This window comes from Falco peregrinus, chromosome 9 (assembly GCF_023634155.1).
Source record: "Falco peregrinus isolate bFalPer1 chromosome 9, bFalPer1.pri, whole genome shotgun sequence".
NCBI lineage: Eukaryota > Metazoa > Chordata > Aves > Falconiformes > Falconidae > Falco > Falco peregrinus.
In genome coordinates, this window is record NC_073729.1 from 27525835 (window position 1) to 27545784 (window position 19950).

At 44.1% G+C, this 19950-nt stretch overlaps 1 protein-coding gene across 4 annotated transcripts in view; it reads right to left on the minus strand.

Annotated features, from left to right (window-relative positions):
* Positions 1–19950, minus strand: part of GNAS (GNAS complex locus) — a 158513-nt gene that overhangs the window by 86595 nt on the left and 51968 nt on the right. Inside the window, exons 1-2 of one of the 4 annotated variants that reach the window (XM_055813807.1) lie at positions 11825–13035; positions 7850–7922 (exon numbers count right to left, since the gene is read on the minus strand). In XM_055813807.1, the coding sequence (XP_055669782.1) occupies positions 7850–7922; positions 11825–11963 (212 nt within the window). In that variant the 5' untranslated portion in view covers positions 11964–13035. Of the gene's footprint in view, positions 1–7849; positions 7923–10664; positions 11000–11824; positions 13036–19950 lie in introns of those variants that run through there. The other 3 variants (XM_055813809.1, XM_055813808.1, XM_055813806.1) reach the window with 3 other exon arrangements.

A 19950-nucleotide genomic window follows, 5' to 3' on the forward strand; every position in this document is an offset into this window, starting at 1 on the left:
ATAAATTAGTAAATCCATTTTTTGTTGGGAAAATCTGAGTACTGCCCAGTCTTCCCATGCAAAATACATGGGGCAAGAAGAAATCCAGTGAAATACTACAAAAGAAAATTCTTCACATAGTACTGATTCTGTAACTGGTTAGAGACAAGTTAATCACTCTGCAGGTCTAATTCTTGAGAAGAGCTGAGGAAAACCTGATACACTGAATTTTTTTCAGAAAGGATACTGAATATAGAGTATGTGGAATATAGATATATATTTAATATTCTCCATTATATTTTTAAGTATCTAAAGCTTTTTGGGGGTGTGTAATATAGCTTGAGATTTATTAAATAAAAAGTTAAACAGAATATGATACACTGGCTTATGCTAGTAGATGTTTGCTTCAGGTAAGAAAATTGAGAAAAAAACACCACTTCCACTTTAACTTATGAATTTGCTGGGTAAAAATATTTCAAAAAAATATCTGGAGTGAATTGAGGAAGAGAAGCACTTTTTTCAGCTGTTTTCTCTCAGTCTCACACTCGGATACTGTTGTCCAACTTCTACCAAATTTGAAGGAGGGTTGATGCTGCAGAGATTAATTTCCAGAAATGATCATCAGAGGCTGTGTTGAAGACAGACCAGAATTAGTGCTCCAATGAGGAAAAGCAGGAAAAGTTCATGTAGGTCTACACCAGCCACAGCACATGCTGCCTTTGTCCAGGTAGCAGGAAAAGCAGAAAAAGGAAGCTAAAGGACAGAACAGTCCAGGACTATTTAGGGGTCAGTGCTGCAGGGAACATCAGGGCCATCGACCAGAACAAGGACTGCATCAGTTGGAGGAAACGGGAGATACTAGGAAAGCTACAGGTCCCATGGGGAGGAACTGCAGATGCTGTAGAGGATTGGGAGGGACTATTGCAGAAAAGGTTTGGGAGACACAGAGCAAGTTGCAGAAATCAGATTTCATTAGCTCAGCTACCCACAAGCCGTTTATCTTCTTTTTTGAGAAGGTAAAAGGAAACTTGCAGATTTCGTAAAACAGGGTTTATTTAAATTTCTTAGTTTTTACCGGAACTAATGGGTAAAATCCCACATTTACCATTGAGAGTCAAAATCCTCCCAGACACATTCACAATGTTTTCCACACAGTTAAGTCCTAAGCTCTCTTCTCTTTTGCTTCTCAGATTACATCACTCATGCTTATTTCACTATTCATAGTTTTTGCCCTCCAAGCTCTCTACAACTCTTAACTACAAAGCTTTCTACCAGGCTGATGGCTACCTATGCATGAAGCTTCTGTGACACTGAAGCCTCTGAACAAAAAAAACTACTGCCATACTTTTGACCAGTCCCTTTACATGCCAAATCATGTATGCAACATACGCAAATTTAGTTTAATGTACAAGTTTACTACTGCTTTTGTTTTGGTTGTTATTGTTGTTTTAAATCAGAAAACTGAAACATTTAACTGAAAGTACAAATGTCAAGTTGCAAGGCCAGGAACAGTAATTCAGAGGACAGAGAACTCTCAACATGCAACAACATAAAACTGGTAGTTTAAATACTGCTTTGCTCAGAGAATTCAACATTTCCCACCAACCAGTAAGCACGGGTAAGATGTATGGTCTGCTATGAGCAACACCTTGTTTCCCATGCAATTATAAAAACGAAGAAATGTTAATGTTCAATTCTCACTTTCCTCCTTTTACCCAAGTAAGAGTTTCTTGAAAAAGCAAACACACAAACCAGGCAGCTGAAAATAAAGCATAATGTAAAAATGAAAGGCTACACTTTCTTTCAATACTGTGCTGTCATCTCTCCACCAACCACGAGTATCTAAAACCAGACAGAACTAACCAACTTTTTAAACTTTTAGATTCCTCCATGCATTGCTTTCCTGTAATACTTTCAAGAACCCAAGTAAGATCATTTTGCACACTGACAAAAAATTTCACTGCACTTGCACATGGAAATATTTTAATGGCTGCATTTCAGAATGCCTCTGAACAAGGTAAAGGAGTCACTCTGTTGGCTATTAGAGTATTGAGCACCACAGTATGTTAATACTCTTTGCCAAGTAAGGCCCAGCATAGGCATTACAGACTATCAGAATTTTCTGAAAACTCATCTTACAGTATTTAAAAATCACATCTGAGTAGCAGATTTAAATGCAAAACATTTGCCCATGTTCCTAATGGAGGATGTCTCATATCTTAGGGCAAGATATCACAAGAAACTTAAAAAAACCAAAAACTGTAAACTTTTTCCTTTCTTCTTTACAACATAATGAAACATTAATGCTGCTTCACTGAGTTCAGGTTTATTTTTTCACAAAATGGAATTTTCCCCTTTGTAGAAACAGAAGTATTTCCAAAAAAAAGATAATCTCAAGCACATAAATACAACATTAAACATCCTAACAATTAAGTAATTTCTTGTTTGCTTATGTTGTTTAATATCACCCGGTATTACCTCACATTTCTTTCAAGTTGACGTAAGTTATATCTAACTTGCATAAACATTTTGCATAAACTTTTACAAGCTATATGCAGTATTCAGTTCTTAATCATAGTACTTATTTGCTGTTGGTATATTCTTGTCTTTTGACAAAACTTAATTACACAACTATGTCTACTTTAGGTCCTGTCCTAAGAACTGACTGAAATACATATCCTGCTCCCCTCTCCACCCACACCTTCACTTTATGTTCTGCAGTACAAATTTTGACCAAAACCCGTAACTAGTTGTTCAGTTGGAATGGAACTTTTCATAGTCTTCAACACACATGTACACACAAATTTTCCAGCACAGTAACACTTCACCTGTGTCCTGGAACAGGAGCTGAGAAACCAAATTAATGCTCTCTACCTCAAATCTGAAAAAGCCTCCCAATACACACCGTGGTGCAAAGAAAGAAAGTGTGTGGGAGGGAAATCACACACACCAGGGCCCCCCTCCTCCAATTTTCAATGTTACTCAAACACCAGGAAAAAATTAGTTTTGTTGCCACCACAGTAAAATACAATGAAGTTGGTTTCTTTCTTGGCAAGGAACCGATGTGACCATTCTAAAAACATGGTACTGGTACGCAAATATAAAGGAACTGTAAAAACAGAGCAGTAACGTTTGTGTATACAAACTAATATGAGCCATTACAAGGGAATTCATTGTTTTAAAAGACTTAGTTATAAATATTATACTTTTTCCTCACTCGTAACATTAACTTCCCTTCCATAAAATCCCACACAAGAAAGACCAAAGTTAAAAAACAAAACACAGTGTCAGAGAGCAGAAGAGTAAAGTTACTGAAGCAGAAGTCACTTCAGTGACAAAAGAGACTGACACTGACCAATGTGACTAGGTACCACCATTTACTGGTTTATGTGAAATAACGGTGGTACTGCAGTTCAACTTTTGGTGGCCAAGATGTACAAATAAAGTTTAGAAAGCATCAGTGACTACTTTTCCTTCCTCACAAACTACTAAATCTAGGTGAGAAAAAGGTTCCAAACCTTTAAGAGGGTGACTTAGCTTTCCTAAGAAAATAATTTTCAAAAGTACAAGAGAAATGCAAATATATTTGTCATTCAGTGTCTTGAAAACAAAGCTATTCAGTTCTGCTTCTGCCATCATTGTTAAGCAAATCTGATAAATATACAAACTCCTATTCAACACTTCAACATACTAGTTAAAGAAACAGTATCATTACACAACATCATTTGGGAAACTGAGAAGCGTTACCTGAAATTCCCTATATCCTCAAGACTTCCTGAATCATAAATATTATCTAAACATACTAATCACAAAGGCACATTCCCCTTATTTGTCAATCTTTGTAGTGGATTTTGTAAGTCACATTTCAACAATTTATTTCTAGCTAAATATTTCTGCTTGTCCCGGTTTTTCCCATGACACTTCAAAATTGTCTATCGCCCTTGCCAATTTCCCACTTTCTAAAATCGTGCACAACAATGACCCTCTCCTTAGAGTCTGTCAGCCAAACCCACAGTGATCATAGAGGAGAAAGATGACTTAAAAAAAAAAAAAAAGTCAGTGAAAGGCCATCATCTTAGAAGCAATGAACGCCAGCGTTAAGGTAACACAGAAAAGAGGGTTGGCGGTTTTTTTCCTCTTGAACCTGAACTATGCATTTACATTAATTCTTCCAACTATATTCATTACTCCTGTCTTCCTTTTCCCATTTTTAGTCCTTTCTGTTTCATCAAGATTGGCATCTGAACTTCTGCACAGTCAAAAAGAAGTGGGTTTAGCTCCACCTTACCAGTGGACGCTCACAAAATGCAGCATGCAACAGAAGAAACCTGCTTCTCCAAAATAGCCTCCTGAAAAGACAGTTGAAATGTTGTGGAGCGAGGGAAGGAAAGGAAGGGAAGTCACAGGCTTCCTGCTATTGCAAGCCAAATTTAAACCCTTTCTACATCACAAGGGGCTCTTGTTGTTGGCAGTAATGCAAGAAGTAGAGAATTTGGGTAATATAGTGTCTTTGTTACGCTTAAAAGGTAGCTCTTCCATGTTAAAGACAGGGAACACTGGAAGAATACCGTGGGGAAGCCACACTGCATTTTTTATGTAATTGCTCTAGGAAGACATCAGTTGATAGCACAGCCAACTGAAGGCATGCTGCAAAAGCTGGAAGTGGGCTAAGCCCTTCCGAAAATCTCCATCCAGAAAAGCCTGTGCTGTAGACCATGCCTTGCTTCTCCAGTATACTACTTCGCTTACCAATGCCACAGCGCTGTCACTTCCCCCCTGCAACCTTCACAAGAGCAACAAAAATGTTTCTGTCTCTAGTGAACTAAAGATTATAAAAGGAACATTGAAAACTTTTAAACAGTCTGTACTGTAGTTAACTTAGCTAGTACTTTAACCACCTTCAAATTCACCTTAGCACTGTTAACTATTAAGCACATTAATTACCTGGAACACTTGATTCCATACAGTTCCTCAAATAATTAATTAGCTAAGGCGATCAAGGATTGGAGTCCCAGAGGAAATTCTTCCAGTTTTGTAGAACTACATAGATTTCACCTTCTTAAATGCTACAACAGTTCACCTAAATGCACGTGACGACTGCTCCTTCATCTATTTAGGGGCAGAATCCTAAAACCAAAAAAAGTAAAATATCCTCACACTCATTAAGGAAGCTAGTGTATTTAGCACTGGATATCCTGCTTCGTCACCAGAAATTAAGAACTTAGAGCATTTGAGTTACACTAAATAAAAACTTTTGTTTCCCTTGTTCACAGCACATTAGACATCTTTCATAACAGGTATCCTCTTTCTGCTTCAAACATCAATTATCACAAGGCAACTAAAACAAGGGCAAACAAGTTTTTGACAGGACTTTAAACTGGATTTCCTTCAAGCCACATGACTAAGTCCCACCAGCAGAAATAATTCAAAACTACAGTCATGTACATGGACACTAACATTAAAAAAAGTCTCTTCATCTCCAGCATGCTACCATTTTCTCTGCTGTTATTTATCACATCAACTGTGGTGGTGTTTGCATTATTTATGTTCTAGAATGATTGATAACATTAAGAGAAGCAATGCTTTGCTTTTCCTCCCCTTCCAAAAAAACCTCTGTGCTTCCCCCTCCCATTAGCTGATTTCCACATCATTTTTCCACAAGGTAAGTAGGGCAGAAAGGGAATGAATCAGGCAAAAACGATAGCAGGGAAAGCAGGAAAACATAGGGAGCAGTTACTTTGAAAATACAAGTTACTTAAGGACTAATGTGTAACTTGCAAGAATTTCAGAACACTGATAAATAGCCTTCTCTCCCCTGTAAAGTGTATGTTACGATCTACTGATCACTTTTGGCAACAAAAACCTAAAACCAGATTCATTATAACTTACTTCTTGTACATTTTATATACACCACTTTTTAATTTGATTTTTATGCATCTGAATGTTCCAATACATTCTACCCACAAAAGGACAAGCACAAAGGCCTGACTGCAAGACAACATGCCATAAGGTGGACAACCGATGGCTCCTGAGCTACATGCAGCTCCCCCCCAATTCACATGTGGCTCCCACACTGGGGTATGCTATGTGAGCGGCAGCAGGGCTGCACTGGCATAGGGCTGCTAGGTAATCCAAATCCTTTGCTACAAGAAGACAGAAGCCCACAGAAGCTCCTGAGGCCAAATTTGCCATGTTGCCCTGGAATCCAGGTGCACACTCAGCTCAGCCCCAACCTGCAACACAGAAGTGAGATACTCAAGGAACACAATACTGTTGCAAATCCCAGAGCATGCCCTAGTCCCTCCCCAGCTCTGCAGACTTTGCATAATAGGTCTCTGGACTCCTCGCACAAATTTGGGTAGGCAGCTTGCAGAGCTGAGAAGGTTATCTACCCATGTAATACACCACTTATTATACAGCAGCAGCAGCATCATCTCTTAAAAAACATCTGTATGCTTAGAAAACTTAGAAGAACAGTGCTGGTTAAATGGATCAATACTTTTAAAGGTGCCAGGGATGCCTGACTTCTACTTTCATTAATGAACTTTTTACTTAACACCTAATATTGAGAGCTGCTACCTCAAAGTCTACTCATGCAAATCTTTTTAAGTCACAGAAGCCTTTTACTAGGTCTTTAGTAACAAGAGCAGCCAAAATAAGAGACAACTCAGCAGTAACAGGATGCAGGGGACTGGGCACTTATGAAAAAGAGTTGCCTTGGATCAAGAAAATATTCCTTATAAAGAGGAACTAAGAACATGTAGCATAGAATGTAATTTATTATGAATCAGTCTGAACTTTCTTCCAAAAGACTGTGTACCTTATCCTGAACTAGCATTTGGGGATTAGGAAGAAGTATTGTCCAGGCTCCTTGGCTAAACTTTTAGCTCAGACATTCTTACTGAAGAATTAACTACTGAAAGACTAGTGAAAGCTTAATCTTCCTAAAAAGGCAGGATTCACAAAATAGATGATACTACTAGAAGCTAGAGGATACCGTATTATGTTTGACAACAAGACAGACAAAACCAGTAATATAATCTAAAAAAATGAAACACAGAAAATAAGCTCTGAAATTCCAACACCTTAATTCAACTGGAATTAATTTAGTATTTTTTGGTATACCCAAAATGCTTGCAAGCATAAACTAACATGCAGAAGAATCTCTCCCTACTCCTCAGCAAGGTTAGATGAAAAGTTAGCAAACACAAATTTTTCTCAGACCAAAAAAAAAAAACCCACAAAGATTTCCATTTTCCCTATCCTAATGCCACTCCCCTCCTCACAACTATCAAATAACTGAACAGATTTTAAGTGTAAACAAGAAAAGCTTTTAGAAACATAATTTAACACAAACATCTGGACAAGGAAACACAACAGAAGAGAGAAGAAAATCTGACCCATTATCCCCAAAATTCATAGTACAGTCTCATTTTGTGAGGAGACAGAAACAAAAGCCTTACTTGCTCTAAATAAAGAGAACTGCATTCATTTTGTACATGAACAGGAGGTATGTTTACAGCAGTATGAATCAATGTACTATAGCAGAGGTAAATCAGTGTCAGCCATGTTGTGAAAGACACTGCAGTTTAAAAAAAAAACAGAACACAACAAACCCACAGAACTTAAGTCGTAATCAAATCAGCTATACCTTGACACACATAGTTTTATACCGTTAGCTTTCTCTTATTATTGGTGCATGAGTTCAAGTTAATGTCTGTTAATCTCATCTAAAAATATACATCCAAATTCTAGAGACCATGAAACAGTAGCAAGAAGAAAATACACCAAGATACAAAACAAGAGCAATGACTACCGTGTGCACAGAGACATAAGGTAGGTTGTAAAGTGAAAAAGCAAATGCACTTACTCAGCATTAAATCCATTCACGTGCAAGATCCTCATCTGTTTGACTATTGTGCTTTTACCGGATTCACCAGCACCTAGAAAATGAAAGTAAATTAATTTCAGAAGGAAGCATGAGTGATTAAAGGATACACTAGATTTTTTTTTTTCCAGGGTAAAATCGAGAAAGTTAGTATTCTTGGTGCAAGAGTGAAAAGTGAAAGAAAAAGAAATAATTGCCACTGGAAACTTCACTTGTTGCTAAAAATAAATGCCCAGCTCAAGTCATGTGTCAGATCTGAATCTTGAACGGTTTCACTGTCCATTTTTCCAGCGTCAACGTTAAAAGCAGATTGCAGGGTTCAGAAGGAAAAAGGACAACTTCAACATTTTACAGAGAACAAGACAGGGAACGTCAAAATCTGCTTGCCTTGTCACTACTATCTGATGGAAAGAGACTGAATGAAGTCCATACTAAACTGAAGCATTTCTGTTAGATCTTTAAAATATTTTTAAGTTTGGCCGCAGTCATCATCACCCAGTCAAAAGACTGTAACTTAAATCACAAGAAATAAAATATGTGGATACTCACATCTGAAAAAGGAAGGCATCCCTTTAAGCCTCCACCTACAAAGCTACAGAAACCTCCTTCTCTAATTTGTGTCTTGTAAGCAACCTCCCACCCTCTCTACATGTTCCAAATCAATCATATATTCAGCGAGACGCAAAGACCACCGTTTGTGGCTGCATGCTCCAAACAGCCCCCCACAGCTCTCTTCTGATTCCTCTTCCTCTGATATACCTGCAGTACTAAAAACCCACTCCACTTTACTCCAGTTTCCGTAAGTAGATGTATGTCATTTCTGCTGTGCTGCACAGATGCCAGTGCACAGGGCAACCCATCTGCCTATAGTACCCATTTCTCCATGCACACTAAAAAGACTTGAACAGCAGCGTTCAATCGAGCTGCTCCTCACTGCCAGATCGGTAGCTTTCTATAGAAAGCAAACATTTTTGCAAGAGTAGTATCATAACCTGGCAAAATTTAGAAAGATTCCCCTTCACACCTCCTGGCTACTCATTTATTCCTTTCATTAGCCTATGCCTCAATGACAGAAAACGCCTATCTGTGGCAGAATGGGCACAGAGGTACAGTTTGTATTTATAGGAACTCAGGCCTCTGCTAGCACACACTGACAGCACAAGCCTCCATTTTGAGCCTCATGTTCAAAACTGTATTTTAGCAGTTATATTTCAAAGTTCATTTTCCAACAAATGCATTCCCGTCTGCTTTCCGCCTTCCTTTCCTTCTCCCTCATGTATTTCTAACAGTCCTGCTCTTCTCTTCATAAAACCTGCTTGCATGTTTTGTCACCTTAATACCAGAGTCTTACTCCGCTTTCCTCTCCCTGCTCACTGATGTCTTGTAAGCATTTAGAGAGCAGTTTCATCTACAACTCTTTATGCAAGCACCATTTCTCCCCTAAACTACTATTTTATAACATACACACTCTTGTCTGCTCTGGCATACTGCACGATGCAATAAAGACAGGTGGCAAAACTAACCAAGCACAAATCTCCAGTTAAGATAGACGCTGGGTCCTCTTCACAACTCAGAATTATTCAAGAATAGCAGTACACACTGTAGTCATATTTCCATTCAGAATAATGAATAACAAAATTTCAGCTCTAACTACAAATCACAACTTATGTTTCTAAGCATTGGGAGCCAAAAATCTTCGCTTCACCTAGGCCAAGCATGGGAACAGACAGTTGTGTTTGCTATAAACACATATAGTTTGGTATGGACATACCTGGGTTCTCTGGATCAGATACACCACCAGTGAACCAAAATGAATTAGTACTCATTAAGGCCCTATTCTTACTAACAATTATGCATACGTTTAATGGCACCATCAAGGAGAGTTCCATTAATTTCAGTGTGGCAGAAGGGGCAAGTATGTGTACAGCCACGGGGCCTACAAAGAGCGGTATAAACCCATGAGAATGTTTATCTGCTCTTCTTTGCTGTTATTTGAATACGATGTGAAAATATTGTGAATACTTTCACAGTACTTGGGGTTTTATTTCATGTATCTTATAAAGTAAACGTAACATAATATTAGGGATGTGAAGTTTTTTATTTTTTACCAGTGAGTTTGTGTTACAGACTGCCTGCAATTCATGACAGTTACCGTTAAAAACTGCAACAGCTGAACTATCGCTTTAAAACACACACACACACAGATGACCTTACAACCATCGCTAAACACTGGCAATTTTTTGTTTACAAGTATCTAGGCTATTTTTCAGCCACCAAAACGAAAGAAACCAGAAAGAAACCCCAGGCAAGTCCATCACACTTCCGTTTTCTGAAATTCTGTCTCTTACAAAAGTAACCCACCTGCTGACATGACAAATGGTTTCTACGTATCTATGTAACGTTCAGCCTGAAAACTGCAACTCCCAAGACATACCCCACGAGCTGAAGTCCAAATTATCCTGTTACAAAGATTCCTGTCGGAGCCCTGGCAGGCTCCTCAGTGCTGCAGGTGCTGCTGTAGTCCCTGCCACTCTCCATTTACGCTAAGCGTCTTTCTTCAAATTACTATTTGAAAGGTTTTACGGGTAAGAGCACGCTTCCAAACGCACAAGCTTCAGCACCCCCCGGCCCCGGCCCCCCCCCCCCGCCTGAGCCGAGCGGCCGCCGAGGCCTGGCCTACCCTCCGCCCGCGCCGCAGCCCCTGCGCAGCGCCGCGCCGCCACCGACACCCCACAGCTCCCGCCGGCAGCTGGCTGCACAGCGCTACTTCAAAATACTTCCAAATAACGAGTCCCACCAATGTTCTCTCGTTCTTTCCGACCACGATTTTCGGACCCTTCCCCTTCCTCGAAGCCGTAACCCATGTTTCTAAATGTACCTCCTGAGAAAAGGCGGCAGACGCAGGTCACCTGAAGCAGCCGCCGGAACGCTACCTGAAGCCCAGCGCAGGGCTGCCGTCCCGCCGCAGGCGCGGCACCCTGGCCCCGGGGCGGCGGCCCGTCTGCCCAACCCGCCGGGGGACGAGGCCGTGCCCGCCGCGCTCCCCCCGCCGCAGGCACGGAGCTCCCTCGTTCCCAGCGCCGGCCGCCGCGCTTCCCTCCGGGACCGACATCCTCCCTCCGCTTCCCCCGAGCGATTCCCCGACTTCCTCCCTTCCTCTTCCTCCTCTCCCCGCTCTGCCCGCACGTCCCTCGGCAACCCTGCCTCAGCCCCCGCCGCGGGGACCGCCTCGGGCCGGCCGAGCCCCCGCCGCCGCCCCCGCCCGACTCCCGCCAGGCCGCGGTGACCGGCCTCCCCCCGCCGCCGCCCCGCACGCCCAGGGCAGGCCCGCCGCCCCTGTCAGCGCCCTGCCCTGCTCAGCTCCCAGGTTCCCCCTCGGGCCCGACGCTCCCGCGCCCCTGGCCGGCGCCCGGCCCGGCATCCCCGGCCACCTCCTCACGCCCGGCCCCGAGGCCCGCTCCCCGCCCCGGCCTGCCTCCCCGCTCTGCCCCGGCCGCGGGGCGCTGCCCTCCGCGGGCGGAGAGCGGCCCCGAGCCGCAGCTCCGTACCTGCGGGGCCTGCCCCCGGCCCCCTCCCCCCCTCCGCGGCGCCCCGGGTGGTGCCCGAGAGCTCGCCGCCGCCGGCGGCAGGCCGAGGAGCCCGGCAGGCTGCTCCGCACCGCACCGCTCCCCTCAGCGCCCCCGGGCCCGCCGCCCCGGGCGCCAGCGGGTCCCCGCCGCCCCGGCTGGAGCGGGCTCGCCGGCCGCCCCCCCCCCCCCCTCCCCGCCGCTCCCCGGCCCCGCGGAACGCGTGGGCCCTGCGGCTCCGCTCCCCCCGGGCCCCACCTCTCCCTCGGGCCTCCCCGTGCCCGGGCAGGGGGCCGGTGCGCGGCCCCGCCGCCCTCCCCCCGGCGGGGAGGGGACGGCCGCCGGCCCCCGGCCCGCTGCCCCGGCGCCGCGCTGCCCGCGGCCCCCTTACCCAGCAGGAGGAGCCGGTGCGTGGCCCTATAGACCTGCTTGTCCTTCTGCAGCTGCTTCTCGATCTTCTTGTTGGCCTCCCGCTGCGCCTTCTCCTCGTTGCGCTGATCCTCCGTCTTGCTGTTCCCTAAACAGCCCATCTTGGGGAGGGGGAGGCAGGGGACGCGGGGCGAGGGGACGGGAGGCGGCCGGGGCTGCCGGGGGGAGGGAGGGAGGGAGGGAGGGAGGCAGGGAGGGAGGCACTCTCCCGGGCTCCCTTCTTCTTCTTCCTCCTCCTCCTCCTCCTCCCCCCCTACTCGCTGCTGTGGCGGCCGCTGCCCAGAGCCAGAGACATGGAGAGAGCCGAGCGCGGAGCCAGCCAAGGGGGGGCCGATAGCGATGACTTTGCTGCTGCTCCGCCGGGCCTCCTCCCCGGCAGCTGCAGCTGCTTCTCCTCCCCCGCCCCCCCGCTCAGCCCCGCGCCGATCCCCTCAGCGCACCTTTCCCGGGGGGGTGGCGGATGCGGAGCGATCCGCGGGGATCTCCGCGCCCCCGGCCGGGCCGCCGGCTCCTCTAGAGGGAACAGAAATGCCCCCCCCCGCGCCGCACGCACAGGAGCAAATCCAGCTTCAGTGCCACCCCCCCCCCCCAAAAAAAAAAAAAAAAAATCCTCGTTAGATCCAAAGGCACGGGCTCCAGGCGCGGAAACCTCCCCAAATCCTCGGCGGGGAGGATCGGGAAACGTCTCTTCCTCGCCTCTCCCCGCGCCGGCGGGCAGCAGCGCGGCGGGGTGACGGCAGCCCCGGCTCTCGGCGGAGGTCGGGTCCCCGTCCCTCGCCGGGCGCCGCAGCTCCTCGCCCTCCGGCCGCCGCGGCTCCTTCCTCCCTCACCGGGGCGGGGGGTTCAATCCAAGCCGGCCCCCCCCCCCTTTTTTTTTTCTTTTCTTTTTTTTTTTTTTTTCCCCCTCCTCTCCTTGCTGCTGCTTTTTCACATTAGGTTTCCAGGCGGCTGAATCCTCTCGGCTTCTCCGGGGAGGGGGGGGGGGGGGGGGGGGGAGAAAAAAACAAACAAACAAGTCCGTTTGGTCTCTCCTCCCCAAGCAAAACCTGTCCCTCACGGGAGGATTTTTCCCCGTCTTATTTTTCCTGCTCTCTCCCGCATTTCTTTTTTTTTTTTTTCTTTTTTTTTTTTTTCCTTCCCCCTATTGAGCTGCACCGAGGCGGCAGAGCGGCGGGGTGGGGCAAGCGGGCCCACACTGAACGCTGGGAGCGGGGCCGCTCACATGACGGCCCGCGTCACCCCGCGCCGCCGCCGGCGCCCTCTTCGAACCGGCCCCGCCGCTGCCGCCCGCCCGGGCCGAGCCGAGCCGAGCCGAGCCGGACCCTGCCAAGCCGCGCAGTCAGCCCGGGGGCAGCGGGGCTTACCGGCCGCGGGGGGCTCGCAGCCGCCCTGGGGGGCGAGCGCTGTGTAGGGAGGGCTTGTGTCGGGGTGAAAGCGGCCGAGAAAATACCCGCAGGCGGGGGGTTAATAGAATCCTGAATAAATTTTAACCGAGTCGTGTGCCGGGGCACTTTATGCTACAGCTGGAAAATAATTACTAAATACCTGTGTCTATACGTACACGTTTTCCCAACTGATGATCGCTGACTGTCCGCCCAGTGACCAACGATCCCGCAGACGCTGATGAGCAGGAATTAATTTTCCTGCTATTTCTGAGCAGAAGTGCGGGTGTTCTGGGTGCTGCGCGGGGGGCTACGGGGGCCGGGGGGCTGCGGTGGGACCGCACGCAGGGAGCCCCGCTGCCACCTTAGGGGGGGCCCAGGCAAAGCCTGCCTGGTATGTGCAGTTGGTTCTACGTATGGTTTTACCAGCTGCCTAGCTCCATTTTGTTTTCCCAAATATTTTTTTGAAAGCTCATTATATAAATTCCACAAGCTTATCAGCTACGGCTGGAAAACGGAGGTTGGTGCTTTGCTCTTTGCCAAACATGGTCCCCTAAAATACACAGCTACTTCTCTATCCCCTAGTGAAATGTCCTTTACTATACATAAATTATTTATCCTCATTTGCAAAACTGAATTATCTACAACACTATCCCAAGCACACCTTCTTACGTCATCCCGTTACTATGTTTAGGACCACCTATAGAAAATACGTGAATAGAGCAAACAACGAGAAGGTCACAGTTTGTGTGACCAGATATATCTGTTCAAGCTGCCCATGCTGGAAGAGGGGTGGACCCCATTAGAAATGGGAGGCACCACTACTAAACCTTGGTCTTTGAGGAGTTACTGGCACTTTCAGTCTATTTTTCAATGCCACGACTTCAGCGTGCACAGAGCCTAGGAGATCTGGAGTCAGAGGAGAGACCCTTACGGACTTCTCCAGGTGCTGTTTTAGGCCAAGGCAGTTTTTAAAAGTATTAGAGAGACTTTGCTCAGCAATAGCCAGATTCATCTCAAGCAAAGATCGTAATAATTCCTTTTATCTTTTACAGGTCTTTTATTTATTTGTATTGTTTCCAATGATTTATATTGTAATATACATTACCCAAATATATTTTTAACTGTGGTGTTTACAAGGCATAAAGGACTCAATAAAGCAGAATTCAGACTGAAAATTATAAAATCTCATAGCTTTTTTATGGTCACAGGCATGAAGAGAATGCAGAAATGCCAGTATCTGCCACCTCTCACAGCAGGGAAAATCTGCCACGGCCTCCTGGCTTTGCTTCTCTCTGGATCCCAGGGAGGCAGAAGGGAGCCTACCTCAGGCTCCAAACACAAAGTAATACACAAACGAGATAAAAATTATTGCTGGAGATATACCAAAGGCTAAAATGTTGGTGAACAGTGAGCGGCGTTAGCATGGGCAAAGGGGAGCGGTAAATATGCCAAAGCATCCACCAACAAGGGAGTCCTTGCTGCATAAATGCTGTTGTCCAGCAGCGCACACCAATCCCTGCCCCGAACGCAAACCGGGATGGGCTCTGCAAGGTTAATAACAGCCATCAGCCACCGGCTGGGGCACAGGGATTACTGCCCTCCTGGGGTATATGCCCTGTGCCTCTGTTGCTTTAGGCTGAACAAAGCACGAGGCAGCTGGAAAGAGAAAACACGCTCAGCTTGTTCCCAAAACTCCATTACTGAGGGCAGAATTAAGAATTAGCTACTAGTATGACAAGTGCGATTAAAGTGTGAAAGTGTCAAAAGCTACAGAAAACAAAAAGCAAACTCCCAAATTGTTAAACCTATCATCAATTATGGACTTTTTTTCTCTTTCTGAAATGGGCCAGGACACAACATAACACACCAACTGTACAAACCCACTGAATTGCCGTGATTTTTTTCCGGTGCTGTCCTGATGAGGAAAGCACCATTTGAATAGCGAGCATACGAACACATTAGCTGTTCTCATTCTTTTTTATTTGTTTAAATAACATAATGCTGCTGCTGTGTCTTTGAGAGTAAATGGTGTTTCTTATTGGGACCAGTTGCATTAGCTTTCATCTTGTAAAAATCCACGAACTTCTGTTTCACAAGACTCCTGCCATCAGGAGGGAAGCACAGACACAACCTGACCCCTGACTTACCGTACAATTAAAAGGGCTCTTCTGAAGAACCTGAAGTCTTAGGAACAAATAAATGCAATGGTGAAATAACTATGTGTATGGGTATTGCACCTCTGCGATAAAAGTCTGTTTGAGGCTTGAAAATACTCAAAAGAGGGTGTTAAAGGACACTGCTGCATGTTAAGCAGAAATATTTTCCAAAAATGCAAGGTAACATGAATGTGGAAGTGGCTGGAAAAGACATTAGAAGACTCACATCTATTGACTCAATCCTGCATTATTTAAACTACTGGGAGGTAAGAGCTTGCACATAGAAGATTGTAAGCATTGAACACGTACACATTAAATTCAAATTAATTGATATTCCTTCTGTGACTGAATATAACAGCCAACAGCTTCAGATTCTGTTGCATTTTTTTCCAGTTTAAAGTAAATGCAAAGACTGAGACACCAACACGCACCTTAGCTTATGGATTTCTCAAAAAGAACAGCGGACTGGCAGTGTGAAACATCCTTCTGCTGTTTCACTTCTCAAGCCAGAAAAGATCTCAGAAGGGGAGAGGCAGCAGGATAATTCAAAGTGAAGAATATTTCAATGGAATATTTGGGGGGGGTGTGTGTAATAGTTAAGTTTCATGTATCTAAAATCCATTTCACTCCACTTGATAACTAGTTAATGGCTTTTTAGTCCCACTGGCCTAACTCCTATTACATGCTGATGAAAGTCATCAGATGTCTTAATTTCCTTAATTTTTTTTGAAAGAGGAATTTCATTGCAATTCTTTTCTCCATCTTCCCTCCACAGCTTTTGCCCCAAAACCTATTGTTTGGTGCCTGAGACTGAGGCAAGATTTGTAATAATAGCCTGATCCTGTAAATAAACATGTTCTCTATTCAGTTGAGTAGGCCCACTGAAGTGCATAATTTATGCGGACTTTACTCTTCCCAGCTAGGACAGCTATATTAGCTTGACTTACAAATGGTTAAAAAGGTTTAGATATAAAGTAGAAGTAGACCATCAATAACCATACAAGTAAGAAAGAACTTGTTGAAAAGTACATGTCCCTTAAAGCTTCCCCTACCCTACACACATAAACTTCTGTCCTTTGAAGATTTACATACAATACCTGTCGGTATAAGCTCTCAAAAGGATGTCAAGAAAAATACTGTCTTTTTCCTATTTTAATATATTTGCTTTATATTTGTCAGACTACTGCATATATTTTAACGTATTTCCTTTAGGGTAGTCTCCCTTATTGTACATGAGGATACTCACACTTCTGTGGGTTAGAGACAAGGAAATACTGTTGTAAAATTCACAAATGTTGGCTGGACAGTTTAGCTGCAAGAGCTGGTTTTGGAGTTAAAATTTTCTGAACAGAGTAGATTTTCAGCCTGTTGAAAAAATGCTTCTGAGACACATACTCCCTGTCATTCCATTCTTTTCTATTTCTGAGCGGATAAACCTTTCTGCTTACAATTCCGTTGTTGCATCAGTTTCACTCTCGATCCATCAGTTAGGCTCTGAATTCGTTTGAGCTACTCTTTGTTTTTACAGGTGATTATGAGACCCAGATCAGGATGTCCATCTTACACCACAGATGCCTTCCAAACCCTCCAGGTGACAAACACCCTTATTTCCTATTGCAAACAATTCATGTTTGTTAGTAAGTTGAAGGTACCGAGCACTTTGGATGCCCCAGCCTCCAGGAAAAATAAACAGTTCATTAATTTTCAGATGGGACAGTTGTACAGTTCCTTACGGGCTCACGCTGTCCACAGCGAACATGACCTCATCAACTTTTTGGCTGTGAACTGTGGGGGTGGAGTTGTGACCAAACCAATGTGCTTATTTGGAAGGGAAGATACAGATGACATCACGCTTGAGCATCCCTTAGCAACCAGATTGAAATGGCACTGCAGCTTTTGAGGAGGCTGTCAGCCTTCCTTGCCCCTGGAATAGCCTGCATTTCAGCTTCTACCATGGCTGAGGAGACACAGCAGAGAAGGCAAAATTTATAGCTCAAAAAGTAAAAGCGATAGTGGTGATCTAACTGTACAATTTCCTTTGTTTCTGTTTATAGGAAATAGCCTGTTTTCAGCAAGTCTTTTCCATGGAAGGATACGGAGCTCAATTAATCTGGGGAACACACTAAACAAATGGTTCTTACAGCAACACCTTTGCCTCTGATTTACTTTAGACTCTTTCCACTTGAAAACCCGGACTGTAAACTTTGTAACATTCCTCTCTATAGCAGGATGACCCACGAGAGGGCTAGGCGCGTGTATAGAAAAAAATGAGACGAAACAGGAAAATACTCTCATTGTACGCTGTCAAGGAGTGGATCAGTGAACAACAAACCACGGGTCACTTCACTACCAACCTGAGAATGCGGTTACAGCCATGCATCTCCGTTACCTCCTCTCCCTAGTCCTCACACCTGTGACACTGTTCCACCCCTAAGAGCCTGGGTCAGAGCTGCTAACCATGTCAAGGTGAACTCTCACGGGGAAGGTAGTTTAATCTTTTTTTTTTTTTTTTTACTGAGAAACTGTACGTCTGAACACCAATTGTTAGAAGGACATGGAAGAGTGAAATTATTCCAAGAAACTTGTAACTTGATCGAATACTCTGATCGTCTCCTTTCGGTCCTCCAAAATGCAGGTATGTGATTCCTGCGATTCTTTTAGACAGGTGATAAAAAGTGCCACCTATGTAGAATACTGCCAGATGTAGCCAATAAAGCAAAGGTATGCATTGTTTAAGATACACCATTTGTAAGACTGTTTTCTTCTGCTGTTCTGTAAGCTCCCCAACTTGTTTCTGTACCCAGAAATAATTCCCTCACAGCTGAATATACACTATTACAGGAAAATGTCTACAGCCTGCTTTCTTTTTTAAAAAATAAATCTGTGCATTCTTCTCCACTCTGTGACTCACTTGAAATTTATCTTTGTATATCTTTGTAAGAAATTAAGATTTTAGAGGTGCCTTTTTTTTTTTTTTCCTTGCTAAGGTTTTCAAGGGTTTTAAAGCACTGGGAAAAAATAAACAGTGACTGAATTTGTAATAGAAGGTGCAGAAGAAGTTCCCCCTGTGCATAGCACCTTTGAGGATTAAAATCTTATGCACAAATAAGAAGTAGCTGTGGATTTTTGTTAAGGAGCCTACATGACCTAACGCTTCAACTGACTGTCCTACAAATTCACAGTGCCATGGCTGAGCAGTTTGAACAGACTTCTCTCTTTTAAAAGCAGTGACTACCTCTGGGACAGATTGACTCTTTCAGTTAAGGGACAATTTTTAATAGCGCACACTGTATATTTTTATGTATTGACACCTGTGTGGTTTGAAGTCTGTTAAAAATTTTAGCTTTAGAAATACAGAACCGTGGGCCTTCGTCCTGGGCCATAGAAGTTACTGGTAGTTGAGTATCAAACCTATCAATTTCATCATCTTATTTAATCCCCAGTAAACTTAGTCCTTTAGTGAGTTCTATATAAGGATTAATTAAGGTTCTGATTTAGACTTAGATCAGTGGGTTTTTTTCATCTGCTTTGAACACTAAAAAGGCTCCCGTGGCCTCTTGCAATGACTCAGGTCTGCTGCTCATGCTTTCCTTAGATGGAGGCATCTTCCACCAGCTATCATCCTGCAGAATCCTTTGGACTCTTGGAAGAACAAAACTTGGTGATAAAAAGGGAGATGGTTTCAAAGTCTCCAAGTTACCCTTTGACCTGCTGAACAAGGAACCCTTGAGTAATCTCAAGCCCATTTAAAGGAGAAACAAACAAAATGAAGCCAAACAATAATCTAAAAAGGAAAACCAAAGCAAACAGATTGGAACTGGAGCAAGAATCCAATGCAGAATTTTTTTCTGCTGTTTCCTTGGTGGCAGCCAGAACAAAAATCACTTTAAAAAGCATTAAAAGGTAAACAAGGTAGGAAATCAAGCTATTATCAATCAAATCTGGGGAGGGCAAAGCAGGGTTATCAAGTAAAAACTACAAGTTTGTCTGTCATATGGGAAAGAGTGAGCCTATTCGAATGAATTAAATGAGCATTGTCAGGAAGAAATTAGTGCACCACTGATATATTCAATAAAGAACAAACACATAACACTTAAGTACAGATACTCCAAAATAAACAGAATGAAAAGGAGATACTTCCCTCTCTGGCAAAGAAGAAGAATTTTTCCATACAGAAATTCTAAACTTGAGAGGGATTTTTGTTTTGTTTTTAAATAAAAACAAGCCCAAAGTCTACTAACAGAATTAACCAAGACCTTCCTTTAAACCAAAGAAAAGAACAACCCCTTGCCTCCCTCCTTTCACTTCTAGGCTTTTCCTCAGAAACATGAAAAGAGACTTTAAGGAACTCATGGAATTATGGAAATAACACACTGAGTAAGAGCTTTTCACCTAGTAGCTTTTCTGATTTTCTTGAAGTTTTTTTCCCTGATACTCCTTCTCGCTACTCATGCATTCTGCACTGCACTTTATTAAAAAAAAAAACCAAAAACAAAACCAAACAAAACAAAAAACAAAACCAACAACCCAACCAACTCTTACGTAAC